The 22,255-nt window shown below is 43.8% G+C and overlaps 4 protein-coding genes and 1 non-coding gene across 7 annotated transcripts in view; 1 reads left to right on the forward strand and 4 right to left on the reverse strand.

Annotated features, from left to right (window-relative positions):
• LOC144697540 (uncharacterized) overlaps window positions 1-20,502 on the forward strand; it is a 176,963-nt gene extending 156,461 nt beyond the window's left edge. Inside the window, exons 1-3 of one of the 3 annotated variants that reach the window (XM_078569582.1) lie at window positions 16,239-16,293; window positions 17,543-17,648; window positions 19,314-20,502. In XM_078569582.1, the coding sequence (XP_078425708.1) occupies window positions 19,418-19,876 (459 nt within the window). In that variant the 5' untranslated portion in view covers window positions 16,239-16,293; window positions 17,543-17,648; window positions 19,314-19,417 and the 3' untranslated portion in view covers window positions 19,877-20,502. Of the gene's footprint in view, window positions 1-16,238; window positions 16,294-16,621; window positions 16,720-17,542; window positions 17,649-19,313 lie in introns of those variants that run through there. The other 2 variants (XM_078569585.1, XM_078569583.1) reach the window with 2 other exon arrangements.
• The window catches only part of LOC144697471 (uncharacterized), a 346,752-nt gene that overhangs the window by 253,514 nt on the left and 70,983 nt on the right, over window positions 1-22,255 (reverse strand). The window lies entirely within an intron of this gene.
• The window catches only part of LOC144697557 (uncharacterized), a 280,480-nt gene that overhangs the window by 196,432 nt on the left and 61,793 nt on the right, over window positions 1-22,255 (reverse strand). The window lies entirely within an intron of this gene.
• The window catches only part of LOC144697499 (uncharacterized), a 194,235-nt gene that overhangs the window by 19,281 nt on the left and 152,699 nt on the right, over window positions 1-22,255 (reverse strand). The gene's annotated exons all lie outside the window — the stretch shown is intronic.
• Window positions 10,179-10,250, reverse strand: trnae-uuc (transfer RNA glutamic acid (anticodon UUC)). The gene has a single exon. It is a non-coding gene; the product is annotated as a tRNA-Glu (tRNA).

Raw genomic sequence — 22,255 nt, forward strand, 5'->3', positions numbered from 1 at the left:
ATAGTTCACACATGTGTGAAGTGTTGAATGACCTGCTGATGTGTTCTGTCATTTTATGATTCTAATGTCAGGTCAATTTCTCTGTCGCATGGCTATGTTTTTCAGCCGAATTGTACTTCCACAAAACAGGTTTCGGAAGTGCAGTAAGACTGCACAGTTTGATATTCTAAGTCGGTCCCTGTGGTTCTGCCCATTGTTTCTGTAGTGCAGTGGTTACTACGTACATGCGAAAGGTCCCCTGTCTGGAAATGGGTAGAAACATTATCGAGATTTACACATCTAAGTGTGAAGGAAAGCTCCATGATTCACATTTGTTGTTGAATATTAACTGAATATAGTATCTTGTCGCCACATTAAATCTGCCCTTCGCCAAGCCTCAAAAAGCCTCCCCAAAATCAAGAGGGATGAAACTGACTCGGCACAAAAATAACAGTTTCTTTAGTTAACAACAGAAATTAATGACTTTACAAATGCAAATTCACAGTTACTTACTGACTGAAAGATGACTACTAGTGTGATCCAAAGACTAGGGTCACCCTAAAGATAGATGCAACTGATACTGTGATTGAACGTGAGGGAGTGGGAGAGATGGTAGAAAATCACTTTGTATCGCTCTTCATCATGGATCTTCAATCTTTCATGAGCATCGCTGGCCAGCATGTGTTGCCCATCCCGAATTGCCCTTCAACTGTGTAACTTGTTAAAGTATTTCAGAGGGCAGTTGAGAATCAACCACATCACCGTGGGTCTGGAGTCACGTGCAGGTCAGACCAGGTAAGGACGACCGATGGAATTCCTTACATGACTGGTGAACCACATGGGTTTGTATGGCAATCCATGATAGTTTCATGGTCATCATGACTGAAAGTACTGAGGACATGTCGGATCAGAATAAAAGCCTTTTGTAAGTTCGATATAAAATGAATTGCGTGAATAACTACTGTTTGTATCGAAAACTGCAGAAGGAACCCTAGTCAAACTCTTCATTTCATTGGGTGAGGGAAATGTTCATTAAGGCAAACTGCATGGATTCTTCAGAAACTCCTTCTTCAAAAGGGAATTTGGTAATGGTTGAAAGGGAGAAAATTCTGATTCATGGAAAAAAGAGAAGGAAATTGGGATTAATTGGCAAGATCTTTGTAAAAGGCTGGTTATAAATAGAATGGGTGGAAGGCCCTCTTACTGCGCTGTGCCATTTGATGATGACATTGTTGATCAGTCTGTCTCCAGCATTCCTAATGAGAACAGCCAAATTCCATTTCTTCAAAACAAAGACCCAAAGTGCTGCTGCATGACGTCACAGTTTAACATTCCAGACAGCTCCATTGGGATCCAGGCAGGGAAGTGTCCCTGTAGCGTTGTGGTTACCCCACTCATTTCGCATCTGCAAGTTACTCCATTCAATGCTCGGGGAAACATTATCACCCAAGTGTGTGGAAATGTTGTATCGCTCCCATTCCTGTTTGTTGTTGAATATGAACTGAATGCAGAATCTTGCAGCCACATTAAATTCGCTCTTCACTTTTTCTGAATATTACGTTCAGCAAAATAAGAAGACGTTTCCGCTGGATGCAGGTGATTGGAGAGTCTGCGGCTCTCGAATTTTGCTCCTTTTTCCTGTCTCATTCATTGTGGAGCTGAGGAAGATCGATTAATTGATGGGTTTGTTTCAATCCAAAAGCCTCATAGAGCTCTATTGATTTAGATGGGGGTACAAGATCGCTCATTTTCTTTGTTATATCTGAAATGAATATTCATAAACAGAGCTTGACGTGGGAACTCAGTGGGTGAGAGCCGAGTTTGCAACGTGAGGGTGGTGGGGTGGGGGGAGGTGGATTTTCTTGTGCTTTCAGGGCCCCAGAAAGAACCAGAGCGTGAATGAAAACAGTGACAGCTTCCTCCCTGGGTGGTCTCAAACCACCAACCTTTCGGTTAACAGCCGAACACGCTGGCCAATTGCGCCACAGAGACTTGAGGAAAGAACCTGCTCTCTGTAAGATATCCTAAACCAATGGCTCAGCGAGTGAAAGCTTCAGATTGCCGCAACTCGAATGACAAATATTCTCTATCAGTTATACTCTTCCCGGTCCCACCCACTGCAGACACATCCATGTCACCGGGAACCAGCTCTCCTACAACCGGTGCCTTTCGGTGTTTTGACTGGTATCAAATTTTCTGATTGTCCCGAAGCCGATAATTCTAAAGGGGTTTCTCTGTTACACAGCGAGTGGTTAGGATCTGCAATGCACCAACTGAGAGTGTCGGGGAGGCAGATTCAATCGCACATTTCAAAAGAGAATTGTACAGAAAATGCAGGTCCCCGGGGAAAAGGGGAGTGGGGCCAGGTGAATTAATTTCCAGAAGAGTAAGATATTTCCCTTTTCAGACGGAGTTGAGGAGATTTTTTATCTCGAAGGATCATTAGTCTGTGGAATTAATTTCCCCAGAAAGCAATGGAAGTTTGGTCATTGAATTTATTCAAGGCAGAATTAGACAGATTTTTGAAAGAGAAGGGGATCAAGGGTTAAAGGGTCCAGACAGGAAAGCGGAGTTGAGGCCACAACCAGATCAGCCATGACCTGAATAGATGATGCAGCAGGGTCAAAGGGCTGAATGGCATACTTCTGCCCCTGAGACTTTTGTTCCTATGACCCCTGCTGAATGGCCTCCATCTGTGTGTAGCCTTAGCACTGATTCTCTGACCCTATGAGGCGCTCAAGGAGGCAAATAGTCAACTCCTGCTTCTATTTGTTATGCTCTAATTTGGAGCCGATACTACCCAAGATTTACCTTTGACAGTGGGAGCATGGCCGGCTGGGTTAAGGTGTTTTGTTTGGGCTCTGTTCTCTTCGTGGGTTCGAATCAAAGCTTCAGTTGATTTGTTCTTTCAGTCACTTCACCTGAGCATCGGCTCGCGGCCGTCGATGTATTAAGATCTTCATCTTGGAAGGAAGAACAAGGAGACGCAGTATGAATTGCATGATTACTGGGAATATGTGGGGCCGAACTCCCTCTTTCTCTGTTATAACCTTTTTGTGATTTTATATGAACAAGATTAAAATTGATGTGAGATCTGCAATTGTGCATGAGTGGTTAAGACAATAGCTTTGTAAATCTATTTGGTTCACCCCATGTTGGTTTGAATCCTGCCAACCTCGCTGTCTGCTGTCCCTTACTTTAGGTGAATCCAGAATTAAAATTAATCATTAGTGAAATGGAATAAAACCCTTCCAAACACTCCCACGTGTTTCTCCTGCTTCAGTTCCGCGTTTCTCCATTTCCATTCCTCTGCAAGCATTCACCAAATCTGCAGTTTGAAAGGGAACAATAATTGGACAAGTTGGTGACATTTTTATTTCTGGGTGTGTGTGGCTCCTTAGGCCTCTGTCACTCTCGGTGTATATGTCTGTGTGTGTTCCTCTGTGTGTGTCAATGTGGTTCAGTTCCCTGAGGGGTTGAACACTTCTTCCCGGAGACCTGCATCTTGTGTCCAATTCTCTTTTGAAATCCGCGATTGAATCTGCCTCCCCCACACTCTCAGATAGTGCATTCCAGATCCTAACCACTCGCTGTGCAACAGAGAAATCCCTTTAGAATTGTACACTCTATGTGATGTTGCCTCCCCTCATTCTTCCGACCAACATGAATCACTTCACACTTCCATACATTAAATTTCAGGTTCGTTTTAGCAGTTTACACCAGGAATTCCTGTGCATTGTGTCAGTTCACACAGCGGTAAGAAAAAGAGTTTTCCCCTGAACATGAGTTGAACCTAGGCTGCGACATGAAAGCAACAAACCTGAAGCACGAAACTCTGACTTCCAGTGAAGATGAAGCTAGTTTTCACTCAGAAACCAGTGGCTGTGATATGAACAAAGCAGGATGGAGAAAGACTCAGTTTGAGCAGTGACACTGCCAGAGGAATGGAGAACTGGAAATCACACATGAAAGCAGCGGCGCCCAGAATGGGGCTCGAACCCACGACCCTGAGATTAAGAGTTTCATGTTCTACCGACAGATAGCCAGGCATACACACGCTTTGTTTCCGATTCGAAAATTCAGGGAGATCAACGTTGCTGGAGCCTCAGCTTGTTCTGAATAACAAAGAGTGGAAGATAATCGACCAATAACATCTTCCACTTCTTAGCTGCACCTCCTTCCAGCATTGCAAACTCCTCTTGCATCGTTCATCCTGTTATTTACCTCTTTGACATTTTAATATGAAGCTTCACAATTGATGTGAATCAAGTTTATGAAGTGAATATGTGTCCATCCCCTCGGGGAACTGAACCACATTGACACACACAGAGGAACACACACAGACACATACACCGAGAGTGACAGAGGCCAAAGGAGAGACAAAACACCCAGAAAGCAAGGGTGTCACTAACTTGGCCAATTATTGTTCCATTTCAGACTCCAAATGTAGTGAATGTTTGCAGATGAACTGAAGTCAGAAACACGGGGGTGTTTGGATGGTTTTCTTTTTCATTTGACGGATAATTTATTCTGCAGACAGTTTGTGTCAATCAGGAGTGAGAAGAAGGGGAGTTGGCAGGATTCGAACCATGTGGAAAAACGCCTTAACCACCCGTCCAGGACAACTGGGTAAAGGCTGCATGTTGTTTGTTTAAAATAATAGAACGAATACAGGGAGTTCCAGTGAAAGAAGATCTTCCAGTCCGTGCCATTGCCCCACCTTTTCCCAGTCTCCCTGGGATTTACACTGTCTCTCCTCATTCTCCCAAATGAAATACAACACTACACAGATCAGCTGCTCCTTCACCACACGGAGAATTTTTGGGAAGTGCCTCAAACAGCAAACCACAAGAAAGTTTGGCAATGATGAGAGTGAAGCCCACATCAGCAGGGGGATTGAAACCTGAACCAGAGGCTGAGCCCGCTCGGCCTCACTACCACATTCAGATTAGACACAAACATTGTCTTCACCAACATTGGTACTGAATTAGAATATAAAAAAATATGATCAGGAATTGGTCATTCTGCCCCTCGAGCATCTTCAGCTACTGAATAAGATCATGTGAAAACTTCAAACATCATCCACTTTGTAACATCCGGACGTTCAGTTACTGAACAGTCTCCATTCAAAGATAAGAGAGAAATGTCCTGTTGCATCTTTTAAAACTCCTCTTTTTTCTCTCTGTACCATCTTAATATGAAGCTACAGGACTAACATGAATAAAACGGGAAACTGAACCACATTGACACACACAGAAAATCACAAATATGCACGTTATTAAGACTTGAAATTGTGAATATTTTCACCATGTCTTTCAATGTGCAGAAAGTGGGGTTGTGATCAGCTTATAGCTCAGAACATGTACAGCAAGAACGTATATAACAGGCTGATGCTCACAGTACCTGTTGGGACTCGGTGAGCTGCATCTTACGATTGAGACCATTTAATTGTCGTTCAATGAGTCCGGTTCCAAATTCTGTGCTAGAAATGATAAGAAAACTCGCTGAATTTGCTTATTGTCTTGAATTCAAAGCATCACTTGGAAGATTAGAAAGTTCATCTTAACCGTGGTGTAAGGAAACATAAATTGACAGAAAGTAACAGCAAAGAAAGAGGCCATGCGGTCCTGTGTGCTGCTTTTAAAGGGCAGTGTGATTCGTTGATCTGAATACTCAAAGATATTCGTCATTTAGGAAGAATGGGCAAAAAGGAAAACGAGGCGGGGTCGCGCTGTTAATAAGGAACGTGATCGGTACATTAGTGAGAGAAGATCTTAGATTGAAGGATCAAGATGTAGAATAAGTTTGGGTGGAGCTAAAAAACAGCAAGAGGCAGCAAACATTGGTGGGAGTTGTTTATAGGCCACCAAACTGCAGTGGTAATGTTCGGCATGGGATAAATCAGGAAATTAGATCTGCATGTGATTGAAGCTGCAGTCGCCGCTTTCTGCTGGCAGCGGGTGATTGGAGAGTGCGGGGCCAGAATATTGCTGCTTTTCTGCTTTTCCCTGTCTCACTCACTGTGGAAATGATGAAGAGGGAAGAATTGATGGATTTGCTTGAATCCAATAACTTCATCAATTTCCAGTGTGTTGGATATCGGTACATGGTATGCCTAATTATTTTCCCATTACATTTGAAATGAATATTCGAAAAAAAGCCGCTTACCTGAGAGCTCACTGGATAACAGTGGAGCCGGCAACATTTCTGGAGCCTTGACATTCAGTTCAAGGACCCAATGACAACCAGGAACTGTGAGACAATGAAGGCTGATGGAGAGCAAACAGTGACAGCTTCGTCCCTGGGTTACCTCGAACCACCAACCTTTCAGTTAACAGCTGAACACACTAACCGATTGTGCCACAGAGACCGATAAAAGCTTCAGCCGGGTGTCAGCGAGTTAAAGCTTCAGATTGCTGCGAACTGAATGACAATTGTTCTCTATCAGTTTTACTCTTCCAAAATAAAGGTTAGGACATTCATTGTGGATACATGGAAACCGTCTGATCCCACCCACTGCAGACACATCCCTGTCACCGGGAACCAGCTCTCCTACAACCGGTGCCGTCTCCCTTCGAGCCTTTTGCTGTCTTTCTGTTACCAAGTATTCTGATTGTCCCGAAGCCGAAATTAGGTTTGAATTCCTGATGTGCAGTAACGAGAATCCTTTCAATGTCTCAGATCAGTTAATTTCACTGATAACATTAGAGTCACTGATCCAGCATCTTAAAGAAGGGAAAGGTGCCTTGACTGTCTCTGGTCAGTCGGACAGTTCACCCTTCATTCTCCCCTGATTCCGGTTCCCAAAGAGTTTCTAAAGATTCACAAAGCTGGAGACTGGATTTTCTGTTTTGGTTCTTTCTCGAATTCCCCACCTTCCAACTGACAATATTTTCCAAAACCTCGTCTCAATCCTTCGCCTTGCGAAGATCCAGTCTCGACGGCAACATAAGCTCGAGTCCCACAATCGCCCAACGTTCAAGTTATCTTCCTTTTAGGATCTGCAGCTGTCCCATTTGAACCGACAGATACCAACTCACATTTAATCCAGCGTAGTGTGCGGTGTTTTACTTTAATAGGAGGAACGAGGAGAGACGATATAAATATGAGTTGCTGTAGGAAAAAGGCGGCGTGTGTAATTAAAGTCGCTGAGCTGCTCTTGCGCAGAGTCAGCATGTGAACGATATGCTGAATGACCGTCTGATGTAGCCGCCTATGATTTTATACAAAACTACATTCATGCAAATCTAGGGCTTGGGTTCGTGACTGAATTGTTAAAGTGACGGGTTTTGAATCTATTGCGGTCTCCACAGGTGGGCTGGATTCCTGACAACTATTCTTCTTATCATTCCTGAATTTTACAGTGTCTGCACAATTAAATGTCGATTAAGTTGAATAAAAAACATCCAAAAACCCCAGCGTTCTCTAATTTCCATTCGTCTGCAAGCGTTCACAAAAGTTACAGCTAGAAATGGAACAAAAATAGAGCCAGGTTGGTGTCATGCTTGCTTTCTAGATGTTTGCCCCTCCTTAGAGACAACCCCTTGCCCTCTGTCAGTCTCGGTGTATATGCCTGTGTTTGTTCCTGTGTGTGTGTCAATGCGGTTCAGTTCCCCATTTCACCATCCAAACATTATTCACGTTAGTTGTGTGGCTTCATATTAAGATGGTACAGAGAATAAAAAGAGCAGTTATAAAATATACAAGAGGAGTTTTCTTTCTTTTTTTTTGAATGAAGACTTTTCAGCTTCTGAGGGTCGGTTTGGTACAAAGTGGAGGATGATTGAAATTGTCACTGAGCAACATTTAAACAGACAGACACCAGGTCCTTGTGGTTGAGTGTCTAAGGCAATGGACACATCGAGAGAATGAATTTTTAAATACAAATAGTCCAAACTGAAATCATTCTGACATTTGAAATTGTTTCTACTGCTGTCAGTTGTCGCAAGGAACAGGAAAATAAAAGTTGATTCACAAATGTTACAGGAACGGATAGATTATAATCACCAGGAAAGGCTGAACAGCCTGAAACTCTTTTCTCTAGAAAAAAGAAGGCTGAAAGATGACCTGATGGAAATGGGATGCTTTGTCCCTGTTTCGTCAGGAATTCGAGGTGAAATTTATTCACTCAGCTGCAGATTTACATCTGCTGAATCGGCATCAAACAAACCATGAAATGTTTAGGGAGATAGAAAGAAAGATTCTACTTTGAGATGGATTTCTCAAGATCGAATTTTCTCATCTACTGAATCAGTATTTTAATCAAACACTCTCTGCTTTTAGATTACAACAGTGAATACATTTGAAAAAGATTTCATTGGCTCTAAAGAGCCTCCCGTTGTCCTGAGTTGGTGAAAGGCTCTGTTTAAATGTAAGTCTTTATTTCTCTCTTTCTGTCTGTCAATATAAGTTAACAATCATATGGAATGGTGAAGTATATCTGTTCCTTTCAGTGTCTACCACTCTCTCTCCCTCTGTCTGCCTTTTTTTGTCCCTGCATATCTGCCACCTCTCTTTCACTCTCTGTCTCTCTGCCTGTGTCTCTATCTCTGTTCACTTTTGTGCTCTTTGTTCCCTCCATTCACTCGCGGTCTGTGTGCAACCAAGATTCACTGGGTTGATTCCTAAGTGACAGTGAACATGCTGAGAGGCTGTTTCCCCCGGCTGGAGCGTCTAGAACTGTGTTCACATTCTCCGGATAATGTGTCAGCCATTTAAGACTGAGGTGAGGAGACATTTCTTCACTCAAAGGCTTGTGAATCTTTGGAATTCTGTAGCCTGGAGCTCTGTGGATCCTCAGTCGATAAGTATATTGAAGGCTGAGATGGATAAATGTTTGGACTTTAAGTGAATGAAGGGCTATCGGGATCAGATGGAAAATTGGTGCTGAGTTTGAGGATCTGACATGAACTTTTTAAGTGGTAGCGGAGGCTCGAGGGGCTTATGGCTAATTCCTGTTCCTTTTTCGATGTTTTTAATGTTCTGTTTCAGTGGAAACACCATCAAGGCGACGGGAAACAGCAGGTTGAGAGAGGTAGCCTGGCCGAACGGCCTCAGGCGCTGGATTCAGGTTCCATTATTTGTGGAACCGCTGCCAAAGTTACAGGTGGTTCACCTGTGGGTCACTTTGAATGCTCTTTTCTGACAGAAAAGTGCGAGATCAAAGTGAATGCGGGCGTGTACTGGGTTTCATTTTAACTGGGAGAAGTAGGAGAGGCAATGCAAATATCAATTGCTTTTGTGAGAATGCACGGTTGTGGAAGTAGTTGAGTTGTTCTTCCAGACAGACAGCATGGAGAAGATGGGCCGAAAGCCCGCTTCTCTGCTGTAGCCATCTTCTATACCAACAACATTAACCTGTCCATAGGGCCAGTTGCCGTGGCTGAGTGGTTAAGGCGATGGAGTTCAAATCCATTGGGGTTACTCCGCTGCTCATTATTCCTGGTTTTAACTCTGTGTCCACAGAGTTAATTCTCGGTTAGATTCAATCAAATCCATCCAAGTACCAAAGCATCCAAGGGGGTTTTCCTATTTCCGTTCATTCACAAAAACACTCACGAAACTTGTAGTCGTAAAGGAACAAAAACGGAACCAGATTGGTGATATGCTTGCTTTCTGGGTTTTTGTCTCTCCTTAGAGACAAACCCTTGCCCTCTGTCACTCTCGGTGTCTATGTCTGTGTGTGTTCCTGTGTGTGTGTCAATGTGGTTCAGTTCCCCGAGGGGGTGAACACATTTTTACCATCACAAACTCTATTCACGTTAGTTGTGCAGCTTCATATCAAAATGTTACAGTGAAAAATATCAGGATGGAAGATGCAGGAGGAGTTTGCAATGTTTGGAAGGAGGTGCAGCTAAGAAGTGGAAGATTCAGCGAGGAGTTTTCTGCTCATTTAACACGAGATTTGGGACCAGATCTGGGAGATATTTGTGTCGATGTAAGTCTTCACTCTTACCGTTATATTTTGCCGTACACCATCCTCTCTATTGTCAGCGTTTTGCAGCCGACCACTGCCCTTCTCTCATTCCCTATCTTCACCTCTGTGTTTGTTCCTTACCGGTTGTGACCGGATGACATTTCCAACTCTGATGCAAACCTCGAGCTCCCACGCCACTGATTCCGGAAAAGGTGATCTGCATTTCTCTCAGGAAATTATCCAAACTCATTTTCGTAGTTTGCACAAGGTCAACAAATTATCATTCCCTGACCGGGAATCGAACCCAGACCACGGCGGTGAAAGCACCGAATCCTGACCACTAGACCACCAGGGAAGCTAAAAAAAATTTTTACAAGCTGGCTTATCTATGTTAGCTGTGCCTTTTATTTTTATTTCCGACCCCTTTCACCAGAGAGGCGTTTCAAACGAACGTGAGAACATGAGATAAAGGAGCAGGAGTCGACATCTCGGCCCCTCAAGCCTGCCCCGCCATTCAATAAGATCATGGATGATCTGCCCCAGGCCTCAACTCCTCTTTTGTGCCAGCTCCTCATAGCCCCCAACTCCCCGATATTACAAAAATCTATCTACCTCCTCTTTAAATACTTTCAGTGATCTAGCCTCTACAACTCTCTGGGGTAGAGAATTCCAGACATTTACTACCCTCTGAGAGAATAAATTCCTTCGCATCTCAGTTTTAAATGAGTGCTCCCTAATTCTGTAACTATGTTCCCTAGTTCGAGATTCGCCACTAGTGGAAACGCCTTCTCTACATTAACCTGTCAAGCCTCCTCAGAATCTTGTAGGTTTCAATAACATCACCCCTCATTCTTCTAAACTCTAATGAATAAAGGCTTAACTTGTTTCGCTGTTCTTCATCCCAAAAATGAGCCTGCTGAATCTATTTTGAACTGCCTCCAATGCCAGTATATCCTTTCTTAAATGCGGGGGCCAAAATTGTACACAGTACTCCAGATGTGGCCTCACGAACACCCTGCACAGTTGTAACAAGACTTCCCTATTTTTAAACTCCAACCACTAGAAATACAGGCCAAAATTCCATTTACCTTCTTAATTACTTGCTGCACCTGCAAGCTAACCTATTGTGTTTAATCCACAAGAACACCCAGATCCCTCTGTGCTACACTTTTTAGGAGTCTTTCTCCGTTTAAATAATAGTCTGCCTTTTGATTCTTCCGTCCAAAGTGCATGGCCTCACACTTTCCTACATTAAACTCCATTTGCCAAGTTTTTTGCCCACTCACTCAACCTATCTATCCCCCCTTGCAGATTCCTTATGTCCTCATCACAAAATGCACTCCCACCTATTTTTGTATCGTCATAAAATTTGGATACATTACGCTCTGCCCTCTCCTCCAAGTTATTAATATAGATAGTAAATAATTGAGGCCCTAGGATTGATCCTTGTGGCACTCCACTAGTTACGTCTTTCCAACCTGAAAAATCCCAACTCTCTGCCTTCTGTGTGTTAAATTAGGCTCTTTACATTGCAGGGTTTGTGTCGGGTAGTAGGGATCACGGTCTCTCACACACGGAAAGTTTCCCCGCTACATTGCAGGGTTTGTGTAGGGTAATAGGGATCACGGTCTCTCACACACGGAAAGTTTCCCCGCTACATTGCAGGGTTTGTGTAGGGTAATAGGGATCACGGTCTCTCACACATGGAAAGGTTCCCGCTACATTGCAGGGTTTGTGTAGGGTAATGGGGATCACGGTCTCTCACACACGGAAAGTTTTCCCGTTCGAAAAGGAGTAGAAGCATTAACAGAATTAAATGTGAGGAAAGGTTGCATCGTTCCAGTTTGTTGTTAAATAGTAACTGGATGCATCTTCTCAAAACAAAGTGACATTTATACTTCTCCAGGTTTTGAATGATATTCTGAAAAATGTATGGCTCGGAAAAAAGAGGGAAAGATGAGGGCGGATTTGCTGTAAGGTTGTTCGCACATGTGTGCGGTGTTGAATGACAATGTGTGTTGATGTGCTCTGTCACCTGATGATTCTAATGTTAGATTAATTTCTCTGCCGCATGGCTAAGGTTTTCTGCTGAATTATACTTCCACAAAACAAGGTCCTGAAGTGCAATAAGACAGCACAGTTTGATATTCTGCAAGGAGCTGCATGTTGCTTTTGTAGCCTCGTAGTTATCACATTTCCTTTACACGCAGAAGATTCTCTGGTTGGAATCTCACTGCAGAACATTAGAACTGGCAGCATTTGTGGAAAACTTTCCTGCTGCCATTGACAACCCGGATCCATATGACAATGAGTGTTGATGGGGGGTGGAGTCAGAAGTTTGGTCACTGAGTGGTTTTGAACTACCAAATTTTCAGTTGCTCGAACACGCTAATAAATTCTGCTGCAGGAACTAATACAACTTCCTGTCTTCCTTGTACAAGCACAGCCAAGTCTCTTTGCACATCAACACACAACTTTTTCACCTTTTGAAACATGTTCTGCTTTGTTGCATTTTAAAAATTACTTTTACGACCAAGTGAGTTACTACAGTTTTTGCTACATTTTCCTCCGTCTGCCATCTGATTAGCCAAGTACCTCTTATATATTATAAAAACAGAAAATTCTGGGAAAGCTCAGCTGGTCTGACAACATCTGTGGAGAGGGAAACAGTGTTAATGTTTCGATTCCATATGACCCCTCTTCAGAGCTGAAGAGAAGTAAAAAGTGATGGGGTTTATACTGTTCAAGTGGGGCAGGGTGGGGAGGGGGCGGGGAGGGTAGAGCAGGTGAAGCTGGGTAGAAGGTCAGCGAGAGGTGGGGGCTAAGGAGAGACTGACAAAGGTGTCATGGACGCAAGAAAAAGGGAGTGTTAATGGTAGTGGTGAGGGCTGAAGCAGGTGCTGATAGTTGCATAAAAGTAAGAAAGCAGAATGTGTGAATAGCAGAACAAGGGTCAGCACTCTGTGAAAAAACGTGGAACAAGTAACAGATGGCGCTTTTGGAGTTTGGGTGGGGTGGGGGGAGAGGGAGGTAGTTGGGAAAAAAGGATTAAAAAGGGGATAAAAAGGGGATTGAAATAATGAATAAATGAATAAAAAATAAGTAAATAAAATACATTTTATAAAGGGATTTTAAAAAGGGTGAAAATGGAGGAGAGAGTTCATGATCTGAAGTTGTTTAACTCAATGTTAAGTCTGGAAGGCTGCTAAGTGCCTAATCGGAAGACGAGGTGCTGTTCTTCCAGTTTGTGTTGGGCTTCACTGGAACAATGCAGCAGGCCAAGGACGGACATGTGGGCATGAGAGCAGGGCGGTGTGTTGAAATAGTAATCAACAGGAAGGCCTGGGTCATGCTTGCGGACAGACTGAAGGTGTTCTGCAAAGTGGTGACCCAGTCTGTGTTTGGTGTCCCCAATGTAATAGTTGCAGATGTACAACTTCCTCTTTCCAAAACCCACCAACTTAATCAATGTGGCTCCTCTGAAACTTTCAAGGCAAATATTGATCTTTTATAAGGTGCCGTTCCCAGAATTATACAGTCCTCCAGTTGTGACCTAACAAGGGCTTTGTATAGCTGTAGCAAACCTTTCCCTCTTTTCTAATACAGCCTCTGCAACAGGTTGTACAGCAAGAGGAATTAGATTGTATATATCGACTGAGAAAAATGAAGAGACGCTGGATCGGAATAAACTTGATTAAAAAATTTAAATCAAAATCAACAGTTTAAGTATTTTTTTTTTGTTCAAAAACTATGTAATAATCTTAAGTGCAATTCTTGGTGTCATTGGGTCAAGGAAGCTTTGTTAACGCCACAGAATTTAGCAGACTGGGCATTGTAGAAGCTCCTTCTCATCTTTCAATATCATTTTTATTAAATCAGTATTTTCAAAGTGAAATTGGAGAATGAGTTGAGAGGGGAGAAATCGGTGTTTTGCAGAGAAGGAAGGGAAATCGGATGAATGAGGAGGCTCTTTGTAAAAAGATTGGGCATAGAAATGATGGGTAGAAGGTCCTCTTACTGCGCTGTGCCATTTGATGATGACATTGTTGATCAGTCTGTCTCCAGCATTCCTAATGAGAACAGCCGAATTCCATTTCTTCAAAACAAAGACCCAAAGTGCTGCTCCATGACGTCACAGCTTAATATTCCAGCCAGGTGCCTGCGCAGTTCAGAGGAGACAAGTAACATCCCAGATTTAGCTGTAAATCAGGAAATGAAGTGAGGGAAACTCAAGAAAATTACAATCACCAGGGAAGTGGTACCGAGTAAATTGTTGGATGTGCGGGTTCACAAGCCCCCGGGTCCTGATGGAGATATTTGATGCATTTGTTTTAATTTTCCAAATTCCCTATATTTGGGCAAGATTCCATGAGATTGGAAAACAGCAAATGAAATACTTCGGCTCAAAAAGTGAGGGAGACAGAAAGCACGAAACTGCAGACCAGTTAGCTTAACATCTGCCATAGGGGAAAGGCTCTATGCTATTTTTAGTGGCACCACAGAGACTTAGGCAAGTTCAGCCTACAAGATATCCCAACCAGGGTGTCAGTAAGTGTAATCTTCAGGTTGCTGCTACCCAGATGACTATCTTTCTCTATCAAGTTTACTTTTCCAAAATAAAGGTTGGGACATTCATTGTGGATACATGGAAACAGTCTGATCCCACCCACTGCAGACACATCCATGTCACCGGGAACCAGCTTTCCTACAACCGGTGCCATCTCCCTTCGAGTCTTTCAGTGTCTTGTCTGTTACCAAGTATTCTGATTGTCCTGAAGCCGATATTAAGGTTTGAATTCCTGATGTGCAGTAACAAGAATCCTTTCAAGGTCTCTGGTCAGTTAATTTCATAGATAACATCAGAGTCAATGTTCCAGTGTCTTGAAGAAGGGAAGGGTGTTTTTACTGTCTCTGGTCAATGGGACAGTTCACCCTTCATTCTCCTTGGATTCCATTCCACAAAGGGGATTTTCTTTTTCTTCTTGAGTTTCCTGACCACAACTGGCAGCATCTTTGAGTGGAGAGGCATAATTAACGGATCAGATGCAGTGCAGTTCTGACGAAAGGTTACAGGTCTGAAACGAAAACGATGTTTCTCTCTCCACAGACGCCACCAGATCTGCTGAGAATTCCAGCATTTTCTGTTATCATTTCAGATAGCCAGCATCTGCAGTATTTTGCTTCTCTTTACCTGACTAGTGAAACGTAAAAGATTCTGAGGGTTCTTGACAGGGTGGAGGTGGAGAGGACGTTACCTCTTGTGGGAGATTCGAGAACTGGGGGCCCTGTTTAAAAATAAGAGGTCGCCCATTTAAAACAGAGATGAGGCGAAATTTTATTTTCTCTCAGAGGGCCGTGAAGCTTTGGAACCCTCTTCCTGAAAAGGGTGTGGAAGCAGAGTCTTTGAATATTTTTAAGGCAGAGGTGGATATATTCTTTGTAAGCAAGGGGGTGATAGGTTATCGGGGGTACACGGGGTACAGGTTTCAGGTTACTATCAGATCAGCCAAGATCTTATTAAATGGAGGAACAGGCTTTAGGGACCTAATGACCTACTCCTGCTCCTTGTGCTTATGCAGTGTTAAGAATGTGGATCCAATTACCAGTAGATTTCCAGATCCATGTCTGAGCTGAAAACGTGTAGGTAAACTGACATTATGAACAGATTGTTCACCACCTGGAAGTGGAAAGGGGTTTGCTCTATAATCTCAATTACTGACACAGCATCACAGCCTCGCTGGTGGGAGATCATTCAGATACTTCTCGTGTGTAAAGGGCTTTATTCAGTTAGCCCAAATGTTAACACTCCAACTTTAAAATTTCATTGGATTTGATCCACAATCAGAGCTTTGCTACTGACAAGACACGGCTTAAATGATCCATGTACAGCGCAGGGGAGAGGGGGAAGTCAGCAGCTCACCCCATCTGCTGAGACTCCACTGAGTTCAGATCTAACTGTAGGGGTTTGTTCTGCTGTTCATTACATCCAGGAGAGAATTGTGGTGGATCTTGGAGCAATATGGCCGTTGCATCAATTGATTTAACAATTTTATGTCTTGCCCCTATGGCACCGATCGTATTCTGACTGCAGGATGAAGACATTCTACAATTCGGACTTTCAATGGCGGGGCACTCACCCAGCTTTCACTGCGGGACAGAATGTGCCCTATCCTCACAACAGAAATTCTTTGCGCATGCGCTTTTCTGGGTATGCTGGGGCATGCGCATTGCGTTCCTTTTAATGAACATGCGCAGTGCTGGTCTGTGACTGAAGCTGCTCAGAGCGGGTGAGAGAATGTCGATGGGAGCAAACTAACAGAGTTAGTGGGTGTGTGAGGAGGAATGGGCAGGGAGGCTTCATAAAGACACGGTGCAGGCCGCAGACCCCAAATAACAAGGTCTTGTGTTTGCAGAGAAAGGGCCAAAAGTCTGGATATCTCCCTTCGCCAGGCCCGGGGTAATGGCCGCCATCTTTATAGGGGGCAGTTTGCAGCAGGGCGCATGCGCGGACATCCAGGTCCGGGTAGCAGGAGGAGAGAATGTTGTGCATTTCAAGTGAAGCAGCATTTCATTTGCACTTCCTTCAATTTGGTCTACTGCATTCGCTGCTCCCAATGCGGTCTCCTCTACATTGGAGAGACCAAACGCAGGCTGGGTGACCACTTTGTGGAACACCTTCAGTCTGTCCACAAGCATGACCATGACCTCCCTGTCGCTTGCTATTTCAACACACCACCCTGCTCTCAATCCCGTCCTTGGCATGCTGCAATTTTCCAATGAAGCTCAACGCTAACTGGAGGAACAGCACCTCATCTTCCGACTAGGTACTTTACAACCTTCCAGACTTAACATTGAGTTCAACAACTTTAGATCATGAACTCTCTCCTCCATCCCCACCCCCTTTCTGATCCCGTTTTCCAATAATTTATAATAATTTTTAAAATATATTTTTCTTTTCCCACCTATTGCCATTATTTTTAAATTTATTTCCATCCATTGTTTTATCCCTACCTTTTAGCCTATTTCGATCCCATCCCACCACCCCACCCCCACTAGGGCCATCTGTCACTTGCTCGTCCTGCTTTCTACTCTCAATGACCCCATTAGCACATTCGTTAGCTGATATCACCACCATCAACACCCGTTTGTCCTTTTGTCTATGACATCTTTGGCAATCTCTTCTTTGCCTCCACCTATCTCTGGCCCTCTATCCAGCTTTACCTGTCCTACCCCCCTCAACCAGCTTATATTTCACCTCATTCTATATTTCCTTAGTTCTGATGAAGAGTCATACGGACTCGATACATTAACCGTATTCCTCTCCGCAGATGCTGTCAGACCTGCTGAGTTTTTCCAGCTATTTTTGTTTTTGTTGTGAATTTCTATCAGGGACTGACAGGGGTGGATTTTGGAAACTCCTTTTACAGGGGTTAGAAGAGGAGGATTTACATGCAGCAAACTCAAACCAAGATAAATGTTTGTTCTTTCTGAATTTATGTACTGGACTAACAGTGATGGATTTTGGAAACTCCTTTTACCTGGGGTTAAGAGAGGATTTACACACAACAAACTCAAAGCAGGAGAACTGTTTGTTCTCAATTTCTACCCTTGACTGACAGTGATGGTTTTTTAATCTCCTTTTTACAGGATAATGGAAGGGGGTTCTCAGACAGGAAACTCAATTGAAACACCACATCAAAGTCTGGGAGAATCACTCGATTCATCAGGACCTGGATATTATCGCACTCTGAGTGTAAGTGTTGAGTTCCAGGTCATTGAAATGTCTTCCACACATCTTCCCTTTAGACCTTGCCCCAAATCTTAAATCTGTGTCTATAATCCTTTTACAATCAGCGAATGGGAACAGCTTTTCTTTAACTTCCTGATGTAAACCAGTCATAATCTTGTACACCTCTATCAAACCTCCCCTCAATCTACTTTGGTTGAAAGAGAACACCAGTTTCTCCAACCTAACCATGCAACTAAAATCCTTCATCTCTCAAATCATTCTGTTAAATCTCCTCTGCCCCCTCTCAAGGACCCTCACATCCTTCACAATTTGTGGTGACCACAGACCCAGATGTTCTGTGTCCGTGTGTGTGACATCATCACACATCGACAATTACGCGGTGACATCATCACACAACAACAATTAAACGGTAACATCATCCCGCTCCCCGGGTATTTCCTCAACTGGGAGATTTTTCACTGACTCCAGTGCATCTGATATCTTTCCAGCTGCAGATGATGAAGGAACAGTAATATATGCCCAAATCAACAACAATAATTTGTACTTATATAGCTCCTTTTGAGTAATAGAATGATCCAAGATGTTTCACAGAAATGTTCAAAAGCAACATTTACACTGAGCCACATAAGGAGCAAAGATTGGCCAGCGGGGTTAGTTTTAAGGAATATCTTAAAGGAGGAAAGCAAGGTGGATAGTTGGAGATGTTCAAGGAGCAAATTCCACAGCTCATGGGCCTGGAGCTGAAGGTGCAGCCAACAAAGTTAGATCAGTTCAAATCAGGGATGCTCAGAAAGCTAGGAATAGAGGAGTGCAGATATCTCGGAGGGTTGTGAGGCCGAAGGAGATTACAGAGATCGGGAGGAGCCATGGATGAATTGGAAAATAGGATGGGAATTTGATAGTTTTGTTGTTTCTTATCCCGGAGCCTTCTGGGTCAGTGAGCACAGGGGTGATGGGTGAACAAGACTTGGTGCGAGTAAGCACATGGGCAGCAGAGCTTTGGATGACCTCAAGATTACAGGGAGGCTGAATGTGGGAGGCTGGCCGGGAATGTGTTAGGATTGTTAAGTCTCGAGGTAACAAAGGAATGGATGAGATTCAGCAGCAGATGAGCTGAGACTGGGGTGGAGTCGGACGATGTTACTGAGGTGGAAATAGGTGGTCTTGGTGATGATGTGGATATGTGGTTGGAAGCTCATCTTGGGGTGAAATACTTCACCATGGTTGTGAGCAGTCTGGTTCAGTCTCAGACAGTTGTCAGGGGGAGGGATGGAGTCCGTGGCTAAGAAGTGGAGTTTGTAGTGGGGACTGAAGACAATGACTTCAGTCTTCCCAATATTTAAATGGAGGAAATTGGAAATGGAGGGTTTGGATGGTTTTGTCAAAGGTTGGATCGAGTTATACATAAACACCCTCTCTCCCCCTCTCTCTCCTCCCATAGAGGCCAGTGTCCTGAGTGAGCCCAGACCGGGTGGCAGGTTCCCTTCCCTGAAGGACATTAGTGAACCAGTTGGGTTTTTATGACAATCCAGCAGTTTTCATGGTCACTTTTTCCTAGTGCCAGCCCCACAAATTACCAGATTCATTCAGCTCAATTTCACAACTTGCCTTTGTCTTTTTGTGGGTTCTCTCTCACTCCATTTTTTCTGTTTTAAATCAATTTCACAGGGTAATAGAAGGGGAAAATGTGCAGTTAGGAACTTGAAACAGCACATCAAGACCTGACAGGTTTTCTATATCTATTGTAACCTGAATATCATTGGATTTTGAACATGGAAGGAAAAAGCACCATTCATCGTGTGGAGAAACCGTACACGTGTTCTCTGTGTGGACAAGGCTTCAATCAATCATCTAGCCTGTCAAGACACAAGCGCAGTCACACTGGGGAGAAACCCTGTAAATGTGGAGACTGTGGGAAGGGATTCTTTTCCCCATTTGAGCTGGAAATTCATCGGCGCAGTCACACTGGAGAGAGACCATTCACCTGCTCCGAGTGTGGGAAGGGATTCAATCAGTCATCCACGCTGCTGAGACACCAGCGAATTCACACCGGTGAGAGGCCATTCACCTGTTCAAAGTGTGGGAATGGATTCACTCGGTTATCACACCTACTGAGACACAAGGGAGTTCACACTGGGGAGAGGCCAATCACCTGCTCCGAGTGTGGGAAGGGATTCACGCTTTCATCTCACCTGCTGAGACATCAGCGAGTTCACAAGAAACTGCAGTGATTGTATTTTGCAGTCAATCATATCCAGGACTGAACCATGTTCATTCGGGTCTGTTTCTGTTGATGTTAATAAACTCCAGCCCAGTTACAGATGTCAATACTCTGGATAAAGTAAAATAAATCAGCTTTGTGTGAAGTACAGTGTGGTGAATGTTTTTAGTCTCGAACACAAGTTAGTTCCTTTTGAAGGGCTCTCCCTCTTCCCTGTCTCCTCCATCCTCACTTCCAACAAAAAGTGTGAGGATTTCATGCAGCTTCTTTGTCACTAAGATTAAGACAATCTGATCAGCTGCCTCTGCTGCTTCCCTCCCTTCCACTAGCCCACCGGGACAAACTGTCTCTAAAGTTGTCCCTTGTTCGAGTCATGAACTCACAACTTTCTTTATTTTCTCTTCTATCTCCTCTCATACCTGAAATAAAAGCAAAATTCTGCAGATGCTGGAAATCTAAATAAAAACAGAAAATGCTGGAAAAGCTCAGCAGGTCTGTTAGGATCTCTGGAGAGACAAACAGAGTTATCATTTTGAGTCTTGAGCGGTCTTGACAGGGTGGATGTGGAGAGAATGTTTCCTTGTGGGAGAATCTAGAACCAAGGGTCACTGTTTAAAAATGAGGGGTCGCCCATTTAAGACAGAGATGGGGAGAATTTGTTTTTCTCTCAGAGGGTCATGAGTCTTTGGAACTCTCTTCCTCATAAGGTGTTGGAAGCAGAGTCTTTGGATATTTTTAAGACAGAGGAAGATCGATTATTGATTAACAAGAGGGTGAAAGGTTATTGGGTGTAGGCAGGAATGCGGGGTTGAGATTACAATCAGATCAGCCATGATCTTATTAAATGGTGGAACAGGCTCGAGGGGCCGAGTGGCCTATTCCTGCTTCTAATTCGTCATATGTTCATATGACTCTTCTACAGAGCTGAAGAGGTCGAAATGTGATGGAATTTATGCTGCTGAAAATGGAGGCGGTGGGGGTGGGGCGATGGGGTGGGTTACTGGAGCAAAATAGAAGGTCAAGGATTGGTTGGAGGTCAGGATTGAGTAAATGACTAAGATGTCCTGGACAGAACACAAAGGGAGTGATAATGATACTATTAAAGACAAATGCAGGTGTTAATAGCAGCATATGGGCAGAGCTCCGGAATAGGAAAGGTGCAGTCACAATATTGGGGGTTTACTATAGGCCTCCCAATTGCCGGCGGGAGATTGAGGAACAGTTATGTAAGCAGATTTTGGAAAGATGTAAAACCAATAGGGTTGTTGTGGTGGGTGATTTTAACTTTCCCTATATTGACTGGGAATCACTTAGTGCTAGGGGTTTGGAAGGTGCAGAATTCGTAAGGTGCATCCAGGAGGGCTTCCCAAGACAATATGTAGATAGTCCAACTAGGGAAGGGGCAATACTGGACCTGGTATTAGGGAATCAACCCGGCCAGGTGGTCGAAGTTTCAGTAGGGGAGCATTTTGGGAAAAGTGACCATAATTCAGTAAGTTTCAAGGTACTGGTGGATAAGGATAACAGGAGTCCTCGGGTTAAGGTGCTTAATTGGGGGAAGGCAAATTATAACAATATTAGGCAGGAACTGAGGAATCTAGACTGGAGGCAGATGTTTGAGGGCAAATCAACAACTGACATGTGGGGGGCTCTCAAACGCCAGTTGATAAGAATTCAGGACCGGCATGTTCCTGCTAGGATGAAGGATAAGCATGGCAAGTTTCAGGAACCTTGGTTAACGAAGGATATTGTGAGATTAGTCAAAAAGAAAAGGGAAGCATTCGTAAGGGCTAGAAGGCTGGGAACAGATGAAGCCTGTGGAGAATATAAAGAAAGTAGGAAGAAACTTAAGCAAGGAGTCAGGAGGGATAAAAGGGGTCATGAAAAGTCACCGGCAACCAGGATTAAGGAAAATCCCAAGGCCTTTTATACTTATGTAAAAAGCAAGAAGGTAGCCAGGGAAAGGGTAGGTCCACTCAGGAACAGAGGTGGAAATCTGTGTGTGGAGCCAGAAGAAATGGGAGAGATACTAAATGAATACTTCTCATCAGTATTCACCAAAGAGAAGGACTTAGCGGTTGATTTGTCGAGGGAAGAGTGTGTAGATAGCCTGGATCATGTTGAGATCAAAAAAGAGGAGGTGTTAGGCGTCTTGAAGAATATTAAGGTGGATAAGTCCCCAGGGCCAGATGGGATATACCCCAGAGTACTGAGGGAGGCAAGGGAGGAGATTGCTGGGGCCTTGACAGAAATCTTTGTACCCTCACTGGCTACGGGTGAGGTCCCAGAGGACTGGAGAATGGCCAATGTTGTTCCATTGTTTAAGAAGGGTAGCAGGGATAATCCAGGAAATTACAGGCCGGTGAGCCTTACGTCAGTGGTAGGGAAA

Source organism: Cetorhinus maximus, chromosome 23 (assembly GCF_964194155.1).
Source record: "Cetorhinus maximus chromosome 23, sCetMax3.hap1.1, whole genome shotgun sequence".
NCBI lineage: Eukaryota > Metazoa > Chordata > Chondrichthyes > Lamniformes > Cetorhinidae > Cetorhinus > Cetorhinus maximus.